Source organism: Vitis riparia, chromosome 8, assembly GCF_004353265.1.
Source record: "Vitis riparia cultivar Riparia Gloire de Montpellier isolate 1030 chromosome 8, EGFV_Vit.rip_1.0, whole genome shotgun sequence".
Lineage (NCBI taxonomy): Eukaryota > Viridiplantae > Streptophyta > Magnoliopsida > Vitales > Vitaceae > Vitis > Vitis riparia.
Window position 1 is genome coordinate 20,273,206 of NC_048438.1, and position 24,744 is coordinate 20,297,949.

Genomic DNA, 24,744 nt, shown 5'->3' on the forward strand with positions numbered 1-24,744 from the left:
CACCCGCCTATGATTTTATTTCCTTTTCTTCACAATCTTCCATCCAAAATTTGGTTTCAGCCTCTAAGACTCCTCTGATAGTGCCATGAGCAAATAAGAAAAGGCTAGTAGATGGCAATGAAAACCCAGTTCCCAGTCATTCAATGTGAAGTCAGAAATCAAAAAAACCAGAGACCCGTTTCCATCACAAAATGTTGGAAAGGTCATATGATCTTATAAAGAGCAATTAGAACAAGCTTAAGCTTGCTTCTCAGTATTGAGAAACTCAAACCAAGCACAGATAAGAGCCATTAAGGTCTCCCAGCAAAACAAAGATCAAGCACCATTTAGGTCTCAAAAACAAAGATCAAGAGCCATTTAGGTTTTTCCCAGCAAAACAATGATCAAGAACCATTTGGGTTTTCTCCTAGCAAAACACAAGATCAGGAGGTATCCACCTGAAGGATATTCGTAAGTAGTTTTTTGAACCAAAGCTGTTAGAGGTGTTCATACAAACCAGATGGTAAGTTGGCACCTAAAGTGACCAGTGCATCTGCTGAGTGGAAGTGTCATAAGCCCTGGAGTGCTCGAGTTCCATGTATTGCCTTCCACTCTGTTGGGGCAACTCGCCCCCACCTGAGAACTGGCTATTAATAGGCTGTGAAATTTGACCAAGACCAAGATCAGGTGGCATCTCCTGCGAACTGCTACTACCTTCATTGCCCTTGAAATCCCACGAGGTGCTTGGGAAGTGATTGATAGCTGCACTATGAGGAGCTGTGGGTTGCGCCATGGATGCCCCTTCAGGATTCATGAAGCTGTTTGCTCCAAGACCAGATGCTCGATTCCTGGAGCTCCATGGCTGATTTGACAGAAGAGAGAGAGCACAGCTTGAGTCGGAGGCCCCTGTGAAACATTCCCCTGAAGGAATTCCAGGACCATGAAAGCTGGTCCCGCCGGCTGAACCTTGCAGAAAGAGAGGATTCTCAGAGTTGCTCTGCCATGGATGTGGAAGAAACCTTCCTATCGCAGTGGTTTGATTTCCAGGTACCCGATCAGATGCTCTTGTAGTTGGCCAAGTATCCCTCTCGGGATGCCTTGGGTATGCAGCAAAGTCCATCAGAAAGCCTCCTCCCACCCTGCTGCTGTTTTCTGTTATTGTAAATATCAAATACTCAAGTCAGATAATCAGAATGTAAAGAAAAAACTCAAAACCATACATATTGCAATACAGTTTTAGACAAGTGGAGAATATTTTTAAAAAGAATTTCTATTGACAATGACTAACCAAAAATGGATGAAGAAAGTCGCCCATAGCGTGAGGACAATAAAGATCCAGGTGGTGGCTTCCTGCGACGCTCATTATGACCAGCCAGGCGCCTACGACAACTCCGTTTTCCTTGGTCAAATTCGGCAAGCTGATGAAATCTGGGAACAGATCATGCAAGAACCATTGTCCTTTTAAAAGAATATGTAAACATATAACAATGAATTATCATATATATATATATATGAATATACACACACACGCGACAAATGAAACAAAACAGCATTTGCATGATTTGACATTTGCCAATTTCCATTAGTAATACAAACATTTTCTTTCATATGCTCAAGTTTCAGATAAGTCATCTTGGCCATAGGTAGCATGAGCATGCTCAAACCCTAAAACCAAATCCTCCATATAATACCTATATTGCGCCAAACCTGAACGGTCATATGAATGGTTTTCATGAAACTAGCCAAGAGATGTGGATAACTTTTGAGTACATATCCCTTGGATAATCAAGTAAGCTTCTTTATTGATTTATTTTCCCATCTTTTTATCCAAAAACAATTCCTGGGGTTTTTCATGTGACCCTGCTCTTTCATGCTGAGGCCCAAGGATTAACTTCCATCACAATTGTTAGCTCTTCATCTCCACTAAAGAGACAGGTCACACCAAGCTCAGCTTTGCTATGTTATTCATAAGAAAGTTCCGTATATTTTGAACATGATCTTAGACAACACATCGAAGAACCCTAGATTCTTGAAACAATATTTAGCATAATTCCACAACATAACAACAAATTGGCGATTCAGAATAAAGTACAGGAAATAAATAAATATATAAATAAAAGAAACTCCAGAAGATCCACCTTTTCATCACCTATCATTGATCCCTTGGATAATCAAAGAAAGCTTCTTTATTTATTTATTTTCCCATCTTTTTATCCAAAAACAATTCCTGGGGTTTTTCATGTGACCCTGCTCTTTCATGCTGAGGCCCAAGGATTAACTTCCATCACAATTGTTAGCTCTTCATCTCCACTAACAGACAGGTCACACCAAGCTCAGCTTTGCTATGTTATTCATAAGAAAGTTCTGTATATTTTGAACATGATCTTAGACAACACATCGAAGAACATTAGATTCTTGAAACAATATTTAGCATAATTCCACAACATAACAACAAATTGGTGATTCAGAATAAAGTACAGGAAATAAATAAATAAAAGAAACTCCAGAAGATCCACCTTTTCATCACCTATCATTGATCCTTTCAATTTGGCATGTTAGCCATGTGCTTCAAATCCCCTTGACATACCAGTTCTCATCAAAGAAAATACAGATAATTTGTGTCCTACATTGCAAGTGCTAATTACAGAAATTCTGATTGGAAAACTTCAATTGTAAAGACAATTTACATACAAAATAGGCAACAAAATTCAGCCACTTACAGTTCATTGTTTGGAAGTGACTCAATTGTACTTGGTTATTTCGTATTGAATTACATTTTCTAAAGAGAAAAAATCATACTCCCACACTCTCCACAAATTTCCCATCAACCTGTATACATCTATAAACATGATTACCATTGCTGCCCATGATCACATAACACATTTCTTCCTTTTGAAAATGCAAACTATTTTCTAAGATGGTCCTTTTGAAAGTGAAAACTAAGAGGAATGAATTTTGATATGCACAAAATAATGATGAGAAAGGAGAGATGGAGATAAAAAAATTAAGTAAAAACCAGATTACATAAAAAACCACCAACATATGCCAATTTGTGCTCCAAACAAACTTGTTGCATAGAAAGAAATATTATATGAAAAACCAGAAGAAGGAAGAGGTGGAAAAGGCATTATGGTCCTCCTTCACATTATTGTAAGAGGTAAAACCGAAACAGATTGCTCTATTAAAGGGAGCCTTGGAAACTCTAGGGAATTGATTTTGATTCAAATCAATGTCTAGTCACTGTAAGAAGGACAATCCAACTCAGTATGAACAAAGGCACATTCATCAACTCATCGTTTATGACTTCATATTCTCAATCGTCCAACCTGTTTCTTTCATTTTTTTTTCCGGGATATGGTTTCAGCAACAACAAACAGAGCAATATGAAATTAGATGTAGCTCCATAATCAAAGTCCATGACAAGAACCCTGAAACACCTAAACCACTCTCATAGATAAACAACCAAGAACAGACTCAGCCTAGAACCCTATAGCCATCACCAACGACCAATTAGCCACCCCACCCACAAATCAATCAAATTCAAATGAGAAACTAACCTCCTAACTTAAAACAAACAATGGCGTGGGAACATTATATGACTAACAACCCAATAACCAAACAAAACCAAAAGTCCAAAACCCTCCACCAGAATCAAGTCCACCATAAACATTCAAGCATAAAAGAACAAATACCTACACCCAAGAAAAATACCAACGCCAACTCAATTAGGTTAAACAACCTTAAAAATAAACCAAAAAGTCAATAAAATAACCTAGTAGCTACAAAACTCCCATCAAGATCAAACACGGCCAGCATAAAAACAATAATCTGAAGCTACAAGAGATTAAAAATGGAAACCAACAAAAAAGAAAAAAATTAAAATATAAGCGAATAACAAACCGTAATTTACAACTGCAATAAATTGGATACCAAACCCACCAACAAAACTGGAAAACAAACACAGCTAGCTAACTAAAAAGAACACGAAACAGAAAAGGAAAGAAAACCCATCTATCAGACAAATAAAAATTAAAAAGGAATATGCCTAACTGAGAAACAACAAGAGACATTAAACACACCCCATCAACAAATTTAAAGTATAACTGAAAAAAAAATTGCAAAAAGTTGAAAAAAGAAAAAGGGGGAAGAAAAAACAACTCCGAGAGAAGGAAAACAAAAACCAAGCTGACCTGCTACACTGCTGGCAAAACCTCTGCTCAAGGCCCGCAACAATGACCGTTGGAGACTTCGAATGCATACCACACACTTTATGCCTTGAATAGTAAGCTTTGGCATCACTCAGATCTACTTTACACCCTTCAACTTGACACCTCGGTGGTTGGCCTCCCTGAACAACCCCACTACCTCTTACCTTCTTTGGCGGCGCCGGAGGTGGGCGACCACCGGAGCCGGCGGCAGAGGAGGAGGAGGAGGACCCGGTTCCCGATTTGGCCGGAGCTCCAACACCCAAATCTTCAAAATATATCTTCTGCCCAAATTTCAACCCGTTGAGCGACTCAGACGAGTTGGCCGAAGAGCTGGAAACGGTCAAAGAGCTCGAACCCCTTTCCATGTGTGGCGCTCCTAGAGTCCATTCATGGGTATTTTTCTTGTGGGTCACGAAGATATAGAAAAGAGGGGAAAAGGAAACACTTGTGTAAAGAGTGGCAAAAGCAACAGATACCGATAGAAGAGTGGGGGGTTTCAAAAGCAGTTTGTGAAGGCAACAAAGCAAGAGAAGCAGTAGAAGATGATGATGGTGGTGGTGTGAAAAAAAGCAAACACCTGACACTGGGCCATGCCAGCAGAGGAGAGGGGTATGGTACTTCTGAATGGACTGTGAAAATAATGGAGACGCAGTAGAGAGAGAAAGAGATAGATAGCAGTGCACTTTTTGAGTTCTGAGTGAGGGAGAGAGACAGAGAGGAATAGAGAGAGAGAGAGGAGTTTTGGGTCAAAATGGTCCATTTAAAATATATATATATATAACATCTAAACATTTTATGGACCTTACGTTAAAATTATTCATGTAAAACTTTAGTTTAAAAATGAAATGTTAATTATTAATTAAAATTTTAATTAAAAAATAAAGTCTCAATTAATTATTATAATTTCAATTAAAAAATAAAATATCAATTAAAATTATAAAAAAGTATATATATATATATATATATATATATATATATATTTTTTTATATGACATGATTTTTTACGTAGTACCCGAAAAGTTAATTTGGATATAAGTTTTATGAAGTGGATATATGTTATATATATATATATTTTTTTAATGAATAGAGAGAGAGAGAGAAAGAATTCCAGAGCTCCTTTTATCATCACTAACTCAACTGTCGTTTTTTTAAACTTTTCTGTTCATTTCTCTCTGTACTTTCTCTCGTTTTCTCTCTCTACTTTCTCCCATTTTCCCTCTCAAGAAAGCATTTTCTTATCTTATGCCTAGTGATTGAGGTGCCCATATTCCTGGGAAAGTGGGTGCTCTTCAGAATTTTGAGCTGAAAGGTCGAAAATACCCTTGCCCCTTCACTTTTCGAATCTTCCCATTCCTTTGAAATCTCTCTCCCAATTTTGATGGTCCATGAATCATGATTTTTTTTTTCTTTTTGTTGCTTTTTAAATCCCAAACTACAAATCACAAAATAGTAATGTTACCTTGTTATAGGAAAATACATAAATTGAAAAAAAAATGATTTTTTTATATTTGATTATCTTATAAAAAAATTAAATCTAATTAAAACAAGTTAAAATTTTAAGTTTCTTTAAATTATTTCATTTTTTACCGATGAATTAAAATAATTAAAATGAATTTAAAATAATAAAAAAAAAATAATTTATCAAATTTTTAATTTATTTTTTATTTTTTTAACATAATCTTAATAGGATTAAAATTTGATTATGTTGTACCTTGAACCTCATGGTGATAAATACTTTAGAAATGATGTCATGTTTTTATATATTTAATAAATATTTTTTAATTTTATAAAGTATTATTATATAGATTTGGAATGATTATTATTATGTATTAGTAAAAATTCTATATATTTTTAATTAATTAATTTTATAAAATATTTTTTTTCTATTGTCAAAAAGAATTGTAAAATTGAATAATCTGGTGATGGGCAAAAGAGTCTTTTGACACAAAGGAAGTGGGTCTACTCAGCATTGTGTGTCTTTTTTTAAGCAAAGGGCAAAACCCTATTCTGCATTTTGAGCACTCCAAATCAGTTCCCTTTCCAAAAATGTCATTTTAAACTCTGGTTTATATACATTGGAATTTGGGGCATGAATTGGGTTTTGGATGTGACATTTTTGAGGACTTTTATTATATTAATAAGAAATAGTTGGTTCCAAGTTTGTTTTTCTGAAATTAAAGAGAAGTAATGGGACGGCTCTGCAATATCTTTCAATAAAATAGATTTTGGCAGAAAGTAACTGTACTCTCATCTCTGACTCCTGAGTCCTGAGTACTCTCAGAGCTACCCTCTATTTATTTTGTTTTTTGCCATTTTCAGTGAAATTACTTTGAACCGGTTGTTTTCAGTGTACAGAAAGAGAAGAACCCCCAAGAATTTCAAGGGGCTCAAAAAGAAAAACAAAAGCCTGGTTTCCACTTTGCAGTTTGGTAGTTTAGTTTGGTTACAATTTGGTTAGTATTGGGTTGGATGCTTCTTGGGAATTTCCCATTTTTTACACTCCCGTCACTGCTTCTTCTTACTTATCACCTCCCATTAACCCCGGGCCATGCCTGAATCAATGATGGCCATCCATCCAAGGACCCATTTTAAGTCTTGGGCACAGGCCGTACATTCCTCAATGTAATTTTGGGAAAAGGCTGTCATTTTACATATGGATTTGGATCTCATCGTATGATTTTGCTGACCATTCACATCCAAATGACCGATTTTTGTTGGCAACACAAGTACATTTTCGGATCTTTTTTGGTAAAATATCTTTTTTTTACGCATGGGTACGAATTTGGTAACCGGTCATCTAATATCCCAGTTCAATTTTTGAGGGAAAATTCTCTCTTTTGGGGTGTGGGTTTTAGGATTTTGATGAACATTTTTGTATTTTTAGTCCATTCTTCCTATGACCCAGGTGAGGTTTTGGCATAACAAGTAAATTTTAGAATGTGCTTTTGGGAAATAGTCTCATTTTTACACATGGGTTTGAATCATTGATGATTGATTTGGTGAACATTTCTTAATTATATGGCTACTCATCAAATGACCCATGTAAACTACTTACTGTATTTTTTAGAAAAAAAGGTCTTAGATTTGATCATTTTGTTGACCATTTCTCCATTATATAGCCATCCATCTAAAGACCCACTTTCGAGTTTTGGCACAACATGAACATTTAAGTGTATTTTTGGGAAAGTAGATAAATAAAACCTCTCTTTATATATGGGGTTGAAATTGATTTGATGATTTTGGTGACCACTTCTCCATTATAGAGCCATTAATCCAATGACCCACCTCAAGCTTTGGCACAATAATTATATCTCAGAAGGTGATCTTGGGAAGTAGTCTCTCTTTTATACATGCAGTTGAATTTCATTTAGTGATTTTGGACCTTTTGGTGACCACTTATTAATTATCCATCCAATAATATTATTATTATTTTTTTGTGGGGGGTGGATGTCATATCTCAATTTTAGTCATTTATCCAATGACCCATTTCCAAGTTTTTGCACAATCTCATAAGTCATATCATAACTTTGGGAAAAAATCTCATAATTTTTGTGATCATTTCTCAATGTTGAGAGCAGGGGGGAGGGGATATAGGATAGACCTAGATCTAGACCCTTAGGCCTGTGTTGTTATAGTGAAAGTCGGTTGCTTCCATGGAAGGGATGCCTCATGAGTCCATGATAAGAGGGCAGCGCTAATATTGGGGAATTTGGATACAAATCTGCACAACAGTTATTATAATTTGTACTAGAGAGTACCATTAAATAAAGGTACAATTCCATTTAGCACAAAGAAAAGTTGAGAAAAGTAGACGTACAAACTTCAATTTTCTCCCCCACTTCATTGAGTTTGAGCTGTCTTCAGTCTAACTTGTCCTCTTTTCTCAGGCTTTTAAGTTGTTAGCTGTTTAGTACTAATAAACCAATAATTTATTATTTTATAGTAAAAAATTATAACTCATATTTTAATATCGTTTCTTCTTTAAATTAAGTTTCATTTCCAGATATTTTATACCAATAAAAAAAAAATTTTAACTTCAAATATAAAAATAAAAGCTAAAATTAACCAAACAAGAAGTCAAAAGCCCTTTTTATATTTTTTATTTATAGGCAAACACAACAACAAACTATCTATATAATTTTCAAATCCAAATTTTAAAATATTTCTAAGAAAATTTTATGTCCAATTATAAGTCCTAAGCAATTTTTTATTCTATTTATTTTCCGATAAATATGATAATATTTGCATATATTTAAATTTAAATTAATTTCCAAATATCATTTTCAATATTTAGATTTAGGAGCCTATTATTTATAATGGCAAATAGGATATCTCAGAAAATCAATTATTCCACCTAAAATGATTGATGCATTACCTAAATATATACTTCTAACTATTTTTATAATTTCATTAGAGTTTTTTTTATCACGTATCTTAAAGTACTTTTATTTCCCGAGTTTTGATGTATCAAAATTTAGTTTTAGAATTTTCATTAATAGGAAGAATCCATTTTTTCAGCTACTCAAGACACGTTCTACCCATGGTTTTAAAGAAAATAATTAGTCAAAAAATTTTAAAATCTTGAAGGATAATAATAGTTTTCTCATTAATGAGAAAATGGTTGAGACAATTATTCCAAAATATTATTTAATTTCTATAAATCCATATATTACACATGATAATAATAATTTTTTTCCGATAGTTGCTAATTTGAGGATCGACTTATCATTTTGTAAGTAACCTAAAAAAAAAAAAAAATCATGCCAAAGTATTTGGGAGGAGGGTTGAGGAGATGAGTTGGAGATTCCAATCATGGAATATAATCTTGACTCATAAATTATTGCATTCTGGCATTTTGATTAATACAAGATGTGACATGTAAATCCAAAGTTTGTACTAAAATTGACTTTCCAACCATCTCATATGCATTATTTTAACTAAGCTACAATATATTTTTCATAATTAATTATTTTTTTTCAAACAATATAATCTCCTTCCTTCTCAGGAATCCAATATATTAGCAACTAGATGGAAATGCCTCTATCCATTTCCATGGCAAAGCTTTCATATTGGGGGCATGGGGCCTACATTTACATATTTTAAGACGTCTGCAAACCCAATTTACAAGAGGCAAGGTGGAAAGTAAATAAAGGAAAGGGGTATGAAGCCCCCCATTTGGTTCAAACAAATCTATGTTCAAAAGGTACTTGTGAAAATGACATTCAATTCGCATGATTTATTAATAATTATTCTCAAAATGGAAACATCACAATGGTAGGTATATTTTTTTAAAATTATTTTTAACATATAATATTTGCACTGAATTAGACTCCTCTCAGTCTTCAAGTGATATAGAATAAATGAATAATTCAAATAATTTTGAGATTTTGCTTTGCTAGTTTTTGGTAAAAGATAGGGGATGATTTTATTAACTATATGAGATTTTAGTTAAATATATTTAAAGTGTGTTTTATAGTGATTCTGATATCTATTTTTAATATTTCTAATACTTGAAAAATAAAGTTTTTTAAGTATTAATAAGATTGAAAATATTTTTCAAAATCATTGTAAAATACACTTTTAAAATGTGTTTGATTTTATCTCGATTTAAAGTGTTTTTAGTGGAAAGTGTTTTTTTTTTTAAATATTTTTATAGGAGAGTTGCTTGTAAACACTATAAGTGAGTTTTTATATTTTTAAAAGTATTCCATAATTTTTACCAAACACCTAATTTTTTTAAAAACACTTTTTAAGGTAGAATTGCTTTATAGAATCACTGTCCATTGACTTTTTATAGTGCATTTGGCAGTATTTTTATTTGAAGTGTTTTTAATGAAAGTGTTTTTTTAAAGTAAAGTTAGAAAAATTATTTATCAAGTATTTTTTTCATAATATATTATAAGTGATTTTTTAGATTTTTTAAAATGTTTCCCGAATTTTGTCATACACCTAGTTTGTTTTTTTAAAAATATTTTTTAGACTAAAAGCATTTCATAAAATCACTAACAATTAGACTTTAAAAGTATACTTGGATAGTATTTCTACTTAAAGTATTTTATCAAAAAATGTTTATAGGAGAATTACCCATAAAGTGTTTATTCAGAAAACTCTATAATTAATTTTTTAACACTGCATCTAATTTTTTAGATTTTTAAAAAACTTTTCTCAATTTTGTCAAATATTTAATGTATGTTTTGTAGTGATTTTAAGAACCACTTTTGGAATGCATTTTGATAGTAATTCTATAAAACGTTTCTAATATTTATAACACTTGAATTATAAAAAATTTTAAATGCTAAAAATGTTAGAAGTATTTTCTAAAATCACTGCAAAACACGTTCTTAGTCTAAAAAGTATTTTTGAAAAAAAATAAGGTATTTGACAAATTTTAGGAAATACTTTTAAAATTTTGAAAAATTACTTATAGTGTTGAAAAATCACTTATAATAATTTATAGAAAAACACTTTATAGATAATTCTCTTAAAAACACTTCACGAGAAAACACTTTTACTAAAAATATTTCGAATAGAAACCTTATCAAATGCACCATTAGTATTTATTGATTTAAAATTTCATCAAATATCTATCTTACTATTATTTTTTATCACCTTCCTTCTCACTTAAAATAAAATATATATTTGATAAAAGTTTAATAAGATATGTTTAACCAAAACCTTGGGATTATAAATTAAGAACCCGATAGTGTTTATAGGAAATGCTTTTAATATTTATAATACTTAAAAAAATTTATCATTGAAAGTGTTAAAAATGTTAATTCCCAAACTCTAAATATAGGAGGTGTTGAATATTTCCTTTTTTGTTGGCTTTTTAAGTAGTAAACAAATTGGAGTCTAAAGGAAGGTGCCTGGTCTTCAGTGATATCATATCATCACCCCATTTTCATGATTCGACTCTTGAATATATGTAACGATAATAAAAAAAAAAAACCCTAAAGTGGCAACACCATGGGGCCATGTTGTATTGAGAAGATATGATCCACCTGGCATTCATTTCATCTACAGTGAACAAAGTGATTGTGGTATGAATCCTACAAGGGATGTTTTTTTTTTTTTTTTTTTTAAATTTTTTTTTTAACAGCAATAAGGGTGTCCTAAAGATGGATGGTCCACACCACATTTAAGGGGGCCTTGCCCTTTACCAGTGCCCCAGAAACAAATATGATAATTACACAAACAGGGCAAAGTGCCAATGTGGATAGTACAGTGTCTCGTCACTTGGGACACTTAGAAAACACATCATCTCCAAATCTCTAATGGGACCCCATAAATCTAAAATAGGGCCACCCCCTCCCCACAATCCCAAAATTTTCACTTTCTCCTGTTGTTGTTGGCCCAAGACTCAGCAGTTAGGGCTTTCTTCTGGGTGCAGGCTGCCCTATACTTTTAATGTTTTTACTTGGGTTCTAAATCAATCACCTTTATCCATTTACATTCACTAATTTCATTTATTTTATATAAAAAAAATCGTAATAATGTCCTCAGCTTGTCCTCAGCTTCTCCTTTCACTCACTAAAAACACACAAATCCACATATCACCCATGATGTCCATAAATCAACCTAAATTCATTTTCTTCCTTTCCCCTTATCTTGACCATAGCATGGCTGGTCCCCCCACCAACCCCCTCTCCCTTTTTTTGCTAAGAGGAGAAAGGTGGAGGAAGAAGAACAGTTAGGGTTTTTGGGTGGAGTAAGAAGATGAGAGCATATATGCCTAACCCCCTTTTTCCATTTTTTTTTCTATAAAGAGGTGAAATAAAAAAGGTAGGGGAAAAAGGGTTAGGGTTTTTGCAAGCACAAATTCAAATGTCCTTTTATATTTAAAATTAATAAATGAAACTAGGATGTGTAAAGGGAAGATGTGGGTCTCAGCAAATTCATATCTGCTGTTGCACAGAGACTGGAAGATTTTTGGCTTGGCCCTATGTCACTTGTGGACTGAACATCACAACTCATAAGCCCATATAAACATGTAAATAAATTGTCCTTTGAAAGTTTCATGGATATGGATATGCAATGTTCCTGCTAAGGCTCATATGTTTCACAAGGTTTGGGGAGCCCAGAAAGAGGAGGTGACCTGTCTGTCAAGGTAAAAGCTTATGGTTAGATTTTCCACATTCGCTTCTTCAGTAGATCTTTTGGCATAGGAAGGCAATGGAGCTGCTGAATGGATTGTGAAATAGTCTATTTTACTTGCTGGCTGTCTTCAGTGTCTTGCATTCTTCATAATCTGTATACTTTTTCATTATGACGGTGGATTCACTAGCTGATATCAACACATATATGAGGACTTCTTCCATTCTTTTAGTGTCTTTTAAGCAAGGGATACAATGATTGAAAGGAAGTCTTTTAGTGTGTGTCTGATCGAGTCAGGGCTTAAAGTTAAAACTCGATCCACCAACCTGCTAAACAATAAAGTTAAACCTGAGTCCAGCCAGATTACAAACAAGCTGGGTTTTGGTTAGGTTCATAATGATGATGAAAGCAGGTGATTGTTGTAGGTGTATCAGTGTATGCATGTGTGGGTGGTGGAAACTGTTTCATTTACTTTTGGATTGGGGTGGTGGGGGAATACTCTTACCATCATGCCTTTGCCACAAGTAGATTTGAAGTTCATCAGTGAAAACTTTCAAGCCTTGCCTCATCCTCCAGATTTAGCAGGCTGATCTTTGAACAGGGCTTAAGAGGATTTGCTGCAAAAGTACCTAAAAGCAACAAAGCCAAATGTAAATCATCATTTTATCATTCAAGTACAGATAAACAACAAAACATAGGCCAATGGGTCCTCTTTGTAATGTGCGGTAAATCAGTTTGTAAATAGACAAGTACCAAAAAAAAAAAACTCCCACCTAAAACAGAGGAAACAAAAAATGCTAAACCACTTTGATATTGCAGTTTCTCTTTGAATGTAAGACCATAGGGACACATGCCCAGTAAAACTGAAATAAAGCAAAGAAAGAAATAGGCACACAGTGCAAGTGGGAAAGGGTAGAATAAGTAGCAAAGCTTTTAGATGGGATGGATTAGAATCATCATATCTTGATGTTGTGTCATAAACTATGTTCTAAACAGGATCAATCAAGAGGTTGATTCTCTATAGCTAAACATGTCTCAACTGCGACAGTTCTAATACTTTTCATGTAGTTAAGCAAATAGCAGTAGCACCCCCAACCCCAAGTCTTCAGACAGGAATGTAAAACCGAATTTGATTATATCTCAATTATTCATTTCTTTCTTCCATCCAAATGTGTCAATTGAAAACTGGAGTAACAATTAAAACTGGGAGGAAAAAACATACGTATGCTATTTTGAAACTTCAGTAACCAATGAACATACATATATGTAACAGCTGAGAATAACAGCAAACAGTTATTAGGAACTTCCAAACATGTATACCTGCACTCCAGAGCAAACACAAAGGAGTACAGACACACACCCAGATGCACAGCCAAAGAATTGAACAAACAAAGAAACCTTCCTTTAGCACAGAAAGGCACAAGGGTGTTCATTAATGTTTGTCCAGAACAAGGATGCAATGCCCCCATTCAAGAGAATGGACATGTTTCACTCAAAACATAGGAAAAGGACACAGAAAAAAAACAAGTTAATGCTATAATTTTTAGATTACATCCTGAGGCACCCCTTGATTCATCCAGAATAATTCATCTCTCCACCTTTGGTGCTCATGTTCTCCATCAAAAGCAGAAGAAAAAATGTGTACAAAGATGAAAATGTGATAGGGTACATGAAGGTCACAAACACCCAACATCTACAACAAGTCTGGAAAACAAATTCCATGAACAACTTCCAAGCTCTCTCACAATATGCACAATAAATATACATCAATATATAGACCAAGGTAAAAACACATACATGAACAACAAAAAGGACACACAATGGAGGAATATGAACATCAATTCTTGATGACCAAATGCATGAGATGTTGAGCATTACATGAAGAAGCAGCAGATTTCTCCCCCCAATGTTCCTATAAGATGCTTGATCTCAAATTACAGTAAGATTATAAGAGTCCAGCTCAACTGTACGTGTAACTTTACTCCATTTTGGAAAGCAAATGCACAGCAGGTCCTGTTTTTCCAGCTCAACTCATTTCACTTCTAAGAAGTTTTAAGACAGTTTGGTGCTATGGATGAGATCAAATAGTCTCTCCATTGCAAAATCAATGCTCAATGTGTCCCACAGTCACTGATCTGCAAGCACCAATGGGTTAGAAAGTCCTAAAAATATTAAAAAGCAGCCTAAACAGGTTAGGTTTACATAGAATTATGTATCTACAAAAAGGAGAAGTGTTGAAAATACTTTTGGGTTATGCCCTCAAAAGTCAATACACCATTAGGACATCATGCATTTCGGGTGACTTTCCCTTTTTGGCCTTATTTTCCAAGTTCTAGATACAAGTCAGGGGTGTACAGATATACACATGGATCACAACAAAGAAAAGGGAACCAGATCTCTAGAATACACATTAATAGCATGCAAAAAAAATATACATGTATATAATCGTTGGTTTAAAAGGTTGGTTAGGTCGGATCATCCTAAGCCTTAATCCAAAGTTTATTAGGCCTTAAGCTTGGTTCCTATTTGTCAATCCAAAACCAACCTTATGAAGTGAAACAAAAAATTCAAAAGACCAATCTAAACTGATTCAAGAAATGGTATGTCAATCAACTTTTGGTTCAGACTGACCCAAGTCCCCCTCCTAATTTTCTTTGCCGCTCATTTAGTGCATGCACAATGGGAACATTATTTCAGAATCCTGAAACAAGACATCATCAAAATGAATGCTACATATAGATTTTAATACATATACATTGGCTTCATTACTTGTCAGAGTCTGGAAGTGAAATGAACCACTAATGATATGCATATCTTTAAGTACCATAAAGGATGACCCAGTTGAACAATATGGAATGCACCAATCACTGTACGTACCTGCAACACTATCATTTCCCTTTCAAGTAAGGAACAGAAAATATGTGTCTTTAGTGGAGATAAGGATCACATAGTAAATATTGCAGAATCCATTTACTCATTCTGCCTAGCAAGAAAAATTCCATTATTTCAATATGGGCAACGTTAGATGAAATTATAAAGACAAAGTATTAGAAGCAAAAGAAGGTGGTATCTTCATACCTACATGAATTCTTTGGTTGAAGTATTAGAGCCTCTTGAGTAATCAGTGCATGAAAAGAGTCTAGATATCAAATGATCATAAATATCATCAGTGATATATCCAACAAATTTGGCCACGCATAACTCCAGTGAAGGCTTGTATTCAACAAGGCACTTTTCTATCCAATTTCAACTTCATTCTTTGTTCCCCAGCCTGCATCCAGCATTCATTCTCTGATTTCATAAATATTAGTAATTGCCTATTATTTTATCACCACTTTGGTGGATGCCCCCGAATGAGCTTGTATAAATTCATCTGCCTCAACTATAAAAACTTCCCAAGGAAAGAAAAAGAAAATATGATTGTTAATGTAAGAATGGAGATGGCTAATTTTATGCCAAACTGAGAGCAACATAAATGGATGTAGTGGGAGAAGTTTTGCTGGGTAGGGGAAAAATGCTTCGGTTTACTCGTGATGAAATGCATAATAGTAGAAGTAGCTTATGGAAGATTATAAGCGGTATAACCTGTTCCAAATCTCCCAATTAAAACCATCCATTTGCAAGAAATAAAATTCAGAAATTATGAAAGGCAAAACATATAAAAAAAAGAAGACATTTATGAACCAACAAAGCCTTGCTTCCATACTAGTAACTGATCTGGCGATGGGAAAGAAGGTAGAAACGCATCGCACCAGCTAACCAGAAGCTCATTTGCACTCAACACCAGCTTCAGCAGCTCGCCGAGGCTTGTTTTTCCTCCTGCTCCCATTTTGTCGAAATCCAACAGACTTTAGATCATTGTTGTTAGATTTAGTTTCAGTGCCATTCTCCTCTTTGACTGAATCTGAGTTCTCTTTGGTCTGTAAGGATCTTTTCCTCTTCCTTCCGTTCTCGGTTGTAGCCTGATTTTTTGCATCTTTGCTTGTGATAGGCCCTTTTTCATTCTCACCATCTTCTTCTATTGCCACCTTCTCAGCTTCTTCTTCTTCTTCAACATCATCCTTCACTGGTTTCTGTGGCCTTCCTCTTCTCTTGTATGCTGGGATCTTTTCGTCCTCACCACTTCCTGGATCATCACGAGTAGCAATAACAGTCTGTTTCTTCCCCTTTCCTCTACCTCTGCCCATAATTGGAGAGTCCGTCAAAGAAAAACTCAAACAACTAAAGAAGATTTCTGCAAACAAAAGAAGTTCAAGCTCAGAGCCCAAAATCAACATTACATAATTCATTGGATTCCAAACACCTTGTGAACTACAAAGATTATATTTGAAGAAATACATATTACATAATCAAAATAATCCAACAAAAGTACAAAAAATGAAATCACTGGGGGTTAATAATCTGAACCAAAAGCACCAACTTTAAGGAATAGGACAACACCCTAAAACTAATCCAAAACAACAACGAATACAAACAAAATTGAAAACTTCCCCTACCCTGCAAAAAGGTACAAATCTTGATCCACCATTCATTTGGTTGCTGAGAAAACTGAGGCAACAGTTTTTTTTTTTTTTCTTTTGAAAATGATTGAATGTTTTATGATGTTTTGGATTCAATACAAATGATAAGCTCACCTAAATTAAATTGAATAGATGTATCAGGATCAACTGAATAGAGGATTTTGTTTTTTTGGGTTCAAATTATGAAGAATCTCAGCAACAAACAGAGCACTGGTCTAATCCGTAGCAAAACACAAACACGCATTAGAAACTAAAAGAAACGCGTGAACAGAAAATTCATGGGAAGAAAATCGAATAAAGGGGGAAAAATCACAACTTAAATCATCTTCTTTATAGAGAACTTTCGATCATCTAGACAACACCCATATGAGTGAAATCATAGCGAAACAGCAAACAAAATCTATATTTATTAAAAAATACAACACCAAATCCAAATCCAAGTTAACTTCACTTTCAACAATAACAGAGACGAAAAACCCAAATCAACAACCCTCTGTTTGTTTGCTGAGAAAACTGAGGAATAAAAAGGAAAAACAACACAAAATTTTCAGCCTCTTGTTGTTTTGGCTACTACAAAAAGAGAAAAGAAAAACAACCCACCCCAAGCAAAGCTAATAGTTGCGTTAGTAGATGTTTCTCTGTTTCTCAGGTCCCAAACAATGAGAAATCCAAGATTCAAAATTTCAACTTCCTCCCTCCTCCTATCCTTTCTCAGCAACCAGTCAGACCACTAACATAGTTTTCCATCGATTGTTCTACACACAAAACAAGAGCGAACGATGAAAAGTGAAGCTGACCTCATAAGAAAAAGCCATTCCGTGCGAAACCCATTTCTTAGAATCTGAGAATACCAATCAAGAAGCCACTAAAGCCCCAGTTATCAGAAAACTTGTTTCCTGTTAATGGTTTGAAGAGTAGGACTTGCAGAGACTAGTAAGCAATGAAAACGATGATCTGAGCAAAAATAATGGAGACCCAGATCAGAAAATCACACGAATTAAGATAAGATTAGAGAAAAATTTTGAGGTTAGAGGAGGTTAATCTTCGCCATTGAAGCTATGGGAGCAAGGAGCCGAGGTTGAGAAAAACTGAACAGAAGAAGGAACAAGTGAGAATAAGAGGCATGGTAGAGAGAGAGAGAGGTGAAAATAATTTTATTTTTTATTTTTTAAGGAAATTAATTAATTAAAAATTTAAATATATTATAATTTTAGATAAATAATAATAATAATAAATATTCTTAATAATTTTAAATAGTATTTGATTAATCTTGTTGAAAATGTATGAAAATTTGAGAGTATCCGGGACTTTTACCTTTAAAAATTATTTTTAAAATATTTATTATTATTTTTAGTTTTTGGCTTTAATTTCATAAAATATTTAAAATATGATAAAAAAATATTATAATATTTTTAAATATTTGTAATAGAGAAATTTAATTAAGTTTACAATTTTAAATATATAAAAAAATGCTTTTTCTTTTATATAATTTTTGCCCTAGGTTACTAACACGCTTTTTACAAAGCGCGTGGAACAGTATTTGTAGGGTAGGCTTTAAGCTTAACCTAGTCAATTAAAATTTTAAAAGGATTATTTTTAAAATATTACTCCTAACACGCATCGAAAAGACCAGGATACCCATCTTTACTGTCGCACTTATCTGACATTTCCTCTTATCTGTGATGGTATTCCAAGTCATTTCTCTTTAAAATTACAAATATTCCTTTCTTTGCGACTTCATTTTGGAAGCCCCTGCCAGTTGGCTATTTTTATTTTTCATTTTTTCAATTTTTTAAAAAATTTGAATTTTTAGTGATTTGGAAATTTATTCGTGAAAGGACGAGAATGGGCCTGCGTTGTTGGGCTGTCTACGTCGGACCTGGTAAGGGGCCCACATGTTGATGTGGGTGGTGTCTTGTAAAGGCCAAGTAGGAAATTTCGGTGGGCCTGGAACTTAATGAAGGGCCCAATTAAATTTATTTTTTATTTTTTTATTTTCTATAATTTTCATTGGTTACTTTTGGAATACATTTTCTAATGATGGGATGATAAAAATTAATGTAATCATAATTATCTAAAATGAAAGCGAAAAGGTCAGTAGATTTTATGGAGTGTTGGAGGTAGGCCCATGGGCTGGTTAGTGCAGCCCATATTTATCTTTGAGATGTTGGGCCTAGGGTCTGAGTCGAGCCACTTGGCCTACCCATTGCAGCTATGGTAACATTTCTCTCCGTTTCTTTTGGGACGAAAGTTCTTCAAACTGTCTTAAGTGATGTTTATTTTTTACTTAATTCTAAATAGAACCTTAATGCTTAATAGTGTTAAATATTAGGTTGTTTGTTTTTATAATATTTTATTTCTATTAAGTATTAAAAAGTAAAAAAAATAAATCAATATGTTATTTTTTCTATTTAAAAAAAGTCAAAATATTTGGCTTTTTATATTTAGTAAAAAGTTTATAATAAATCATAAAAAAGTAAAAAAACAAACAACCTAAATTCTAAAATTAAATTACTTTCAGCAAAAAACCAAAAAAACAAACACTACCTTAGGCTGAAAATTACCAACCGTGGAGTCTTAAATAACAGAAAAAAAAATTAATTAAAAAAAATACTTGTCAAAATTTGGATAAAAAATAGTTTTTTAAAAACAAATGATAATAATAATAAAAAATAAAAAATAAAAAAGATCATTTTTTATGGGAGCATTTTCAAAGCGAGAGAGCGGGACAGCTCCTTTGCGGAAAGCAATGTCGTCCTCTTCCGAGAAGAGTCCAAGCAATGGCTGGATTGGTTCATATAGAATCCATGACCTCGGTGTCTCGAAAAGGTAGTCACTCCCGCTTCGCTTTCTTCGAATTGTGGAATTATAGCTAACATCTCCCGCTTCAGAAGGTCGTTAACTTTTTTTGGACCAATCTTCAGCAGCCCCTCACAGACTTCCTCGTGTCCGATTTCCATCCTCTTTTGGCTTATGCTTATTCGCTTTGTTGCCTCACGCTGCGGCAGCCGTAGATCGAGCCCTGGAAGTCCGCGGCTCCAAATATCATAAAATATCCCATGAAAGCCTCTCCAGGAGTTAAATCAGAGGAAAAGAGTTGCATTAATGACATCTCAAAATATAAATATGCTCTTAATTTATAAAATAAATAAATAAATAAATCAATCAATTAAGAAAACATTTCAATGATTCAAATTTTCAAAATGATAAGAAAATCTTCAAATTTTCAGGGTCTTACTAACTTTAGCCAAATAATAATTAAAATACATGAGTGGCTGAAAATTTTAAAGGTAAAAGTAAAACAGTTCTTGCACTGACGCACTTTTCTTGGCTTTACATCTACAGAAGTTGAAGTTTCTCATATCCCATAGATTAGAGAACGTGGTTTTTGAAGATTTCTAATTGAATTTTCAGCATATGATTGGCGGATGGCGGATGGCGGATGGAGACAACCCATCATTGCCAGATCCTTCATTTCCTTCTTTTGACTTGTTCTCCAATCTTATCTTCAGAGGGATTGACTCCCAAGGCCTTCTGTCCAATTGAAACAAGGATAATAGTCAGGCACAAAAACTGAAGAACAACAGTTCCTACTAGGATCCTATGAAAACTGATATTATTCAGGAATTAATGGATTTTATGCAACATTTCTATAACAATTGCAGAGAAATGTTTATCTTTTTCTTGGATGAAAATAAAAGATAATAACATGACACTTTGCTGAATTAGCAATGTTTTCGTTGTATATAATACAGTGGTTGAAGCCAAATTTTGGAGGAAACAGCAGTTTACCATTTAGAAGACCATTTCTCAGAAAAAAAACCACAAAACCTCAGGAAGAGAAGAAGAGCATGAATTGGTCGAGGACCTCCATCTCAATCAGATATCAAAGCACAGTGGTAGTGGAGTTTCATTGACTATGCACTCATTCTCTCTCTCTCTCTTTCTATCTCTCAATACATGATAGAGTTTGGCTAGATACATGGTTTCTTAATAATTGAGAGTTAGGTAAATGGAAACCAACACAATTCAAATAAGCTAAAGTTAATTGATATTTTTACACATGCACACATCAGGAATCCTAAGTATTCACATAAATTATGGACTACTACTTGATCAAAAGAATGACATGGTCCATGATTCATCTTAAGGGGGGTCAACAGGACGCATAAAGATAGCTACAGTGATAGTATTATGTTTGTACTTCGTGGGGACAGCTTCACAGTGACTGTTGGATTCATTCAGTCAATAATAAGATCAGCCTAGGCATTTAATATAGTTGGGGTACTTACAATTTTGACTGCAAGCAGAAGTACAAACAAGTTGATTAATTTGGTTGGCTCCATCCCTGAGGAAAGAGAGGTTTCAGGTGGTGCCATAAAGGACCACGGAGGGAAGCCTCTATGTGCATATTTGGGTATTCTACAAGTACAAGGTCAGTCTACCATGAAACAGAAGCCATAAATATTGTTCTGATAATAATAGCAGGCAAATTCCATGTCAACAATGTGATGATAGCCACAGATTCTCTCAGTATACAAAGTGAGGAAATTAGCCAAAGACATTTAGAGTAGGTTTAAATTTAATCCATGTGTGATGAATCATATCTATAACCAATAAAATTGCATGCTTCCCATGGAAATCCCTTGGACCAGATCACAATCCTTCAGTCAAGAGTTCCCTTAGGAGGAAAGGAAATGGTGGGTAGAGAAGCCAATGTCATAATCAATATCGTGGACTCTTCCATTTTATTTTCTAACTTAAGGCTACAGAAAGAAAGAAAGAAAAAGGATCCAAAATGCAATTACCTTATAATATAGAAGAAAAACAAAACCATGATCATTATTTCTACATAAACAGATTACTTCAAAGCTCATAACTAATGAACTTATCCATTTTATCATGCAGTACACATACAATATCTTAGGCAAACCAGTATCAGAACAATGAATCGACAATAATTACTATGCTAACAATATTGAGTCTAGATAACATATAAAAAATGGCAAGAATATGAGAAAACTGAATAAATGAAAATAAAAATGCAATGAAAAACATAATGGGTGGATTCAGTTTCTATGATATGGCCAAAAATCACAATAATGAATAAAGCGATAAATGAAAATGAACTGAGACTAGAATTACCGGCGTCTGATCCACTTTGCTCCATATGTTCACGCATGTGAGAATTGAGAAGAAGTGGCTTGAATTTACAATATATGGAGAAATAATGCTGGATATATTTCTCAGCTCGCAGGAGTAACAAGACCAAGTATTCCCATTCCTCACACCATTCTGGTGATATTTGCATGGAAAATCCCATACAAGTAGTACAAGTAATAGATATATAATAATTTTTTTTTTAATTTGAATAAATTTTTTGCTTCAACTTCTCCCAAATTTCAGCTCCTTTGGGGTGACGATTTACATAACGGTCTATAAAATAATTATCTGAACAAGCAATAATAGTGCTCAATGCCAAATTGGGTTCTGCCACTCCTTGATCTTTGAGCCAATTATACATAGACATCCTAAGCTCAACCCTTTCAGTTGTATAGGAAAGATAAGAAGGGAATGTCACTAAAGACGATATGGGATAACCCAAAGCATGTATTAAATAATCAATCTTCATTTCAATCACATCAGTTGATTGGTTCAGAATTTGAGGGGCTACTTTGATCATCTCGGAGACATCCTTTCTATCCAAACCAGCTTTCATAAGAAAATCAAATCTCTCTTGAAGCTCCATTCCTTTGCCTCGGAATAGCTTGCGTGCCTTTTCGATTTCCTTTGTGTTCTCAACATATCCCAAGTCTGACAAGAACTTAGTCTTCTGTAGCTGTGATCTTAGGTCTTCCCCTAAGTTTGGTAATGGTCCAACCCTCGATCCCAAAACCCACTTCTTCAACTCTTGTGGATTATCCTTGATAATTCCACAAAGTCGCTTCTTCCCAATATTCAAGTTAGCAAGTAAACTGTTAACTCTCTTCAGTGCACATGAACCCAGCAGCACAGTGTGAGAACGAACAATTCTGCCAATCTCCTCAACCTCCAACTCAATCTCAATCAGAAATAGATAGCAGTGCCTGAAATTCCTATAGAACTTCCCAAATTCAATTGGTGGGAACTGCAGAAAAAATATATATATCTCATTCGTGGTGAAACCAAACTTCAACAATAACCCAACTAAAGAATGTGCCAAATTCCCTGAACACTCAAGCAGAATCCCAGGATGTTGTCTTATCAATTCACCTAACTGCTCTCCATTGAAACCCATTTTGCTAAATAAGCATAGAAGTCCAACCATTTGGCTCCAATCATAATAATTTCCCTCTGATAAATGCTTCTCAATCCAATTGGATTCGATCCCCACACTCTTCAACTTTTCCATAGCCTTAACAAAATCCATATTGGCATCTCCAATCAAAAGATATGGACTTGAAGCAATAGCCTTTATCATAGTAGATTGGCTCAACCCTAGTTCTAGGTAAGCTTGGAGCTTCAACCGCAAAACCCCAGAATCATATCTGAAAACCTCTGGTGCTTCCTTGTAAATCTTTCCTATCTTATTCCGAGCTATCCCATAATTACACAAAATATAATAATTCTCTAACAACACCTGATCATCACACAAAAACATCAAATTCCGCGGAAGAAGATTCGTAAACTCAGAAGGTGTTAAACCCAAACTTTCGAAGAATGGTTCAAACTCATTAATGGGGTGATACCGCAAGAACCTGGTTATGGACTTCCCAATCTCTGCTTCATTTTTTACCTTTCCCAAAATCTTTTCAAGAAAAAATGGAGAATTTTTACTCATATTCTCTGCATCCATAAACTGTAAGGACCTAGTACAGTGCAAGTATTCCAACAATGCGGCTTGAGCTTGCGCCCTGGTTGTCCGAGAAATATGGCCAACATTTTCAAAATCAATGATCGAGGTTTCCACCGAATTTTGAAAATTTTCGGATTCAGCGCTTGTTTTTCTTCCATAAAATCTAGGGTTTGGGCAAATGCGAAATGACCCAGCACCCAAAAATGGGGCTTTTGACGATTTGAGGAGGTTTTCTGAGAAATTTAGAGAAACCCATTTAAAAACACTCTTCGTTCTGAGTTTCTGAAAACGGTTCATGACTAGATTTATGAGATGTGGAGACTGGTGACGAATACAAGATCAAAGAGCCTAGGTTTGAGCTCAAGATGATAATAAAGAACAGTCTTTGGTAGATTTTCTTACCGTGGATTTCGACGGTTAAGTGAAACTCGGACTAGATTCAGAAAGTTGGAGAAGATCAAGTTTAAGGGTTATTCTTCTTCAGCTCCGGCTGGAGTTTCAGCGACAGCCATTAAAGGAATTTGAATTGCAGAACCCTCCCCCAAGGGTTTATGAGCCGAGCGGCGTAGAGAGTAGAGAGGGTACAATGGTCTTTTCATATTTTAAGGCTTTTTAATTAATTTTAAAATCTCTTTTATACAATTATACCTAGAGTTTGGGGTTGCTCTTTTAAAAGTTAAAAATAATATTTTTAAGCTTAACAAATATTTTTATTTTTATTTATCTAGAATAAATCATTTTACATTTTCAGGGTCAAACCTGAAGAATATGTAAATATATGAGACAAAAGTAAATTATAATAATAATTAAAAAAATATTCTAAAAAACTGCAACCAAATGAAAAATTATCCCCAAAATGCCCTTTTTCTCTAAATAAGACATTTATAGCAAAAGTGAATTTGTTTTAGAAAGGCATTGCATTATATTGCCCAGAGGATTTCAAAATTCGAGAAAGATTCATAGAGGTTGGGTTCCTTTGATTTCTCCTGAATCACACGTATCAACTCATTCCAAGAAACCCTTTTCCAACAATGGATTTTCCATTAGCCAAGTGATTTGCCCAACTGCAGAAACCCACCTCCTCGGACATGGTTTATTGTCAGAAGGC

At 34.2% G+C, this 24,744-nt stretch overlaps 3 protein-coding genes across 6 annotated transcripts; all 3 read right to left on the bottom strand.

Annotated features, from left to right (window-relative positions):
* Positions 1-158: 158 nt before the first annotated feature.
* LOC117920776 (squamosa promoter-binding-like protein 9) lies at positions 159-4,904 on the bottom strand. Its single transcript, XM_034838403.1, has 3 exons — positions 4,170-4,904; positions 1,268-1,407; positions 159-1,131 (listed from the first exon to the last, which is right to left on the bottom strand). Exons 1-3 carry the CDS (start codon positions 4,550-4,552, stop codon positions 515-517), a joined length of 1,140 nt encoding a protein of 379 aa, XP_034694294.1. The 5' UTR covers positions 4,553-4,904; the 3' UTR covers positions 159-514.
* A 10,731-nt stretch (positions 4,905-15,635) lies between these two features.
* LOC117919563 (protein HEAT INTOLERANT 4-like) lies at positions 15,636-17,901 on the bottom strand. 3 transcript variants are annotated; one of them, XM_034836727.1, is made up of 2 exons: positions 17,599-17,901; positions 15,636-16,515 (listed from the first exon to the last, which is right to left on the bottom strand). In XM_034836727.1, exon 2 carries the CDS (start codon positions 16,466-16,468, stop codon positions 16,049-16,051), a length of 420 nt encoding a protein of 139 aa, XP_034692618.1. In that variant the 5' UTR covers positions 16,469-16,515; positions 17,599-17,901; the 3' UTR covers positions 15,636-16,048. The 3 variants fall into 3 exon arrangements, with proteins under 3 accessions (XP_034692618.1, XP_034692620.1, XP_034692619.1); XM_034836729.1 differs by having other exon boundaries at positions 15,783-16,460; XM_034836728.1 differs by lacking the exon at positions 17,599-17,901 and adding an exon at positions 17,402-17,592 and having other exon boundaries at positions 15,783-16,515.
* Positions 17,902-19,970: 2,069 nt separating this feature from the next.
* Positions 19,971-24,174, bottom strand: LOC117919769 (transcription termination factor MTEF18, mitochondrial-like). Of its 2 annotated transcripts, none has more exons than XM_034837016.1 (2): positions 21,947-24,174; positions 19,971-20,332 (listed from the first exon to the last, which is right to left on the bottom strand). In XM_034837016.1, the coding sequence occupies exon 1, from the start codon at positions 23,931-23,933 to the stop codon at positions 22,164-22,166; it is 1,770 nt and encodes a 589-aa protein (XP_034692907.1). In that variant the 5' UTR covers positions 23,934-24,174; the 3' UTR covers positions 19,971-20,332; positions 21,947-22,163. The 2 variants fall into 2 exon arrangements, with proteins under 2 accessions (XP_034692907.1, XP_034692906.1); XM_034837015.1 differs by having other exon boundaries at positions 19,971-20,335.
* Positions 24,175-24,744: the final 570 nt, after the last annotated feature.

What these genes read in the sequence shown, in the direction of transcription:
- LOC117919563 (XM_034836727.1), bottom strand. Translation starts at nt 16,468, where the DNA reads ATGGGCAGAGGTAGAGGAAAGGGGAAGAAACAGACTGTTATTGCTACT.
- LOC117919769 (XM_034837016.1), bottom strand. Translation starts at nt 23,933, where the DNA reads ATGAACCGTTTTCAGAAACTCAGAACGAAGAGTGTTTTTAAATGGGTT.
- LOC117920776 (XM_034838403.1), bottom strand. Translation starts at nt 4,552, where the DNA reads ATGGAAAGGGGTTCGAGCTCTTTGACCGTTTCCAGCTCTTCGGCCAAC. An exon ending in TTTTGCCAGCAGTGTAGCAG is followed by an intron (nt 1,408 to 4,169) that starts GTCAGCTTGGTT and finishes ATCTGTTCCCAG; the next exon opens with ATTTCATCAGCTTGCCGAAT. An exon ending in ACTTTCTTCATCCATTTTTG is followed by an intron (nt 1,132 to 1,267) that starts GTTAGTCATTGT and finishes TTACAATAACAG; the next exon opens with AAAACAGCAGCAGGGTGGGA.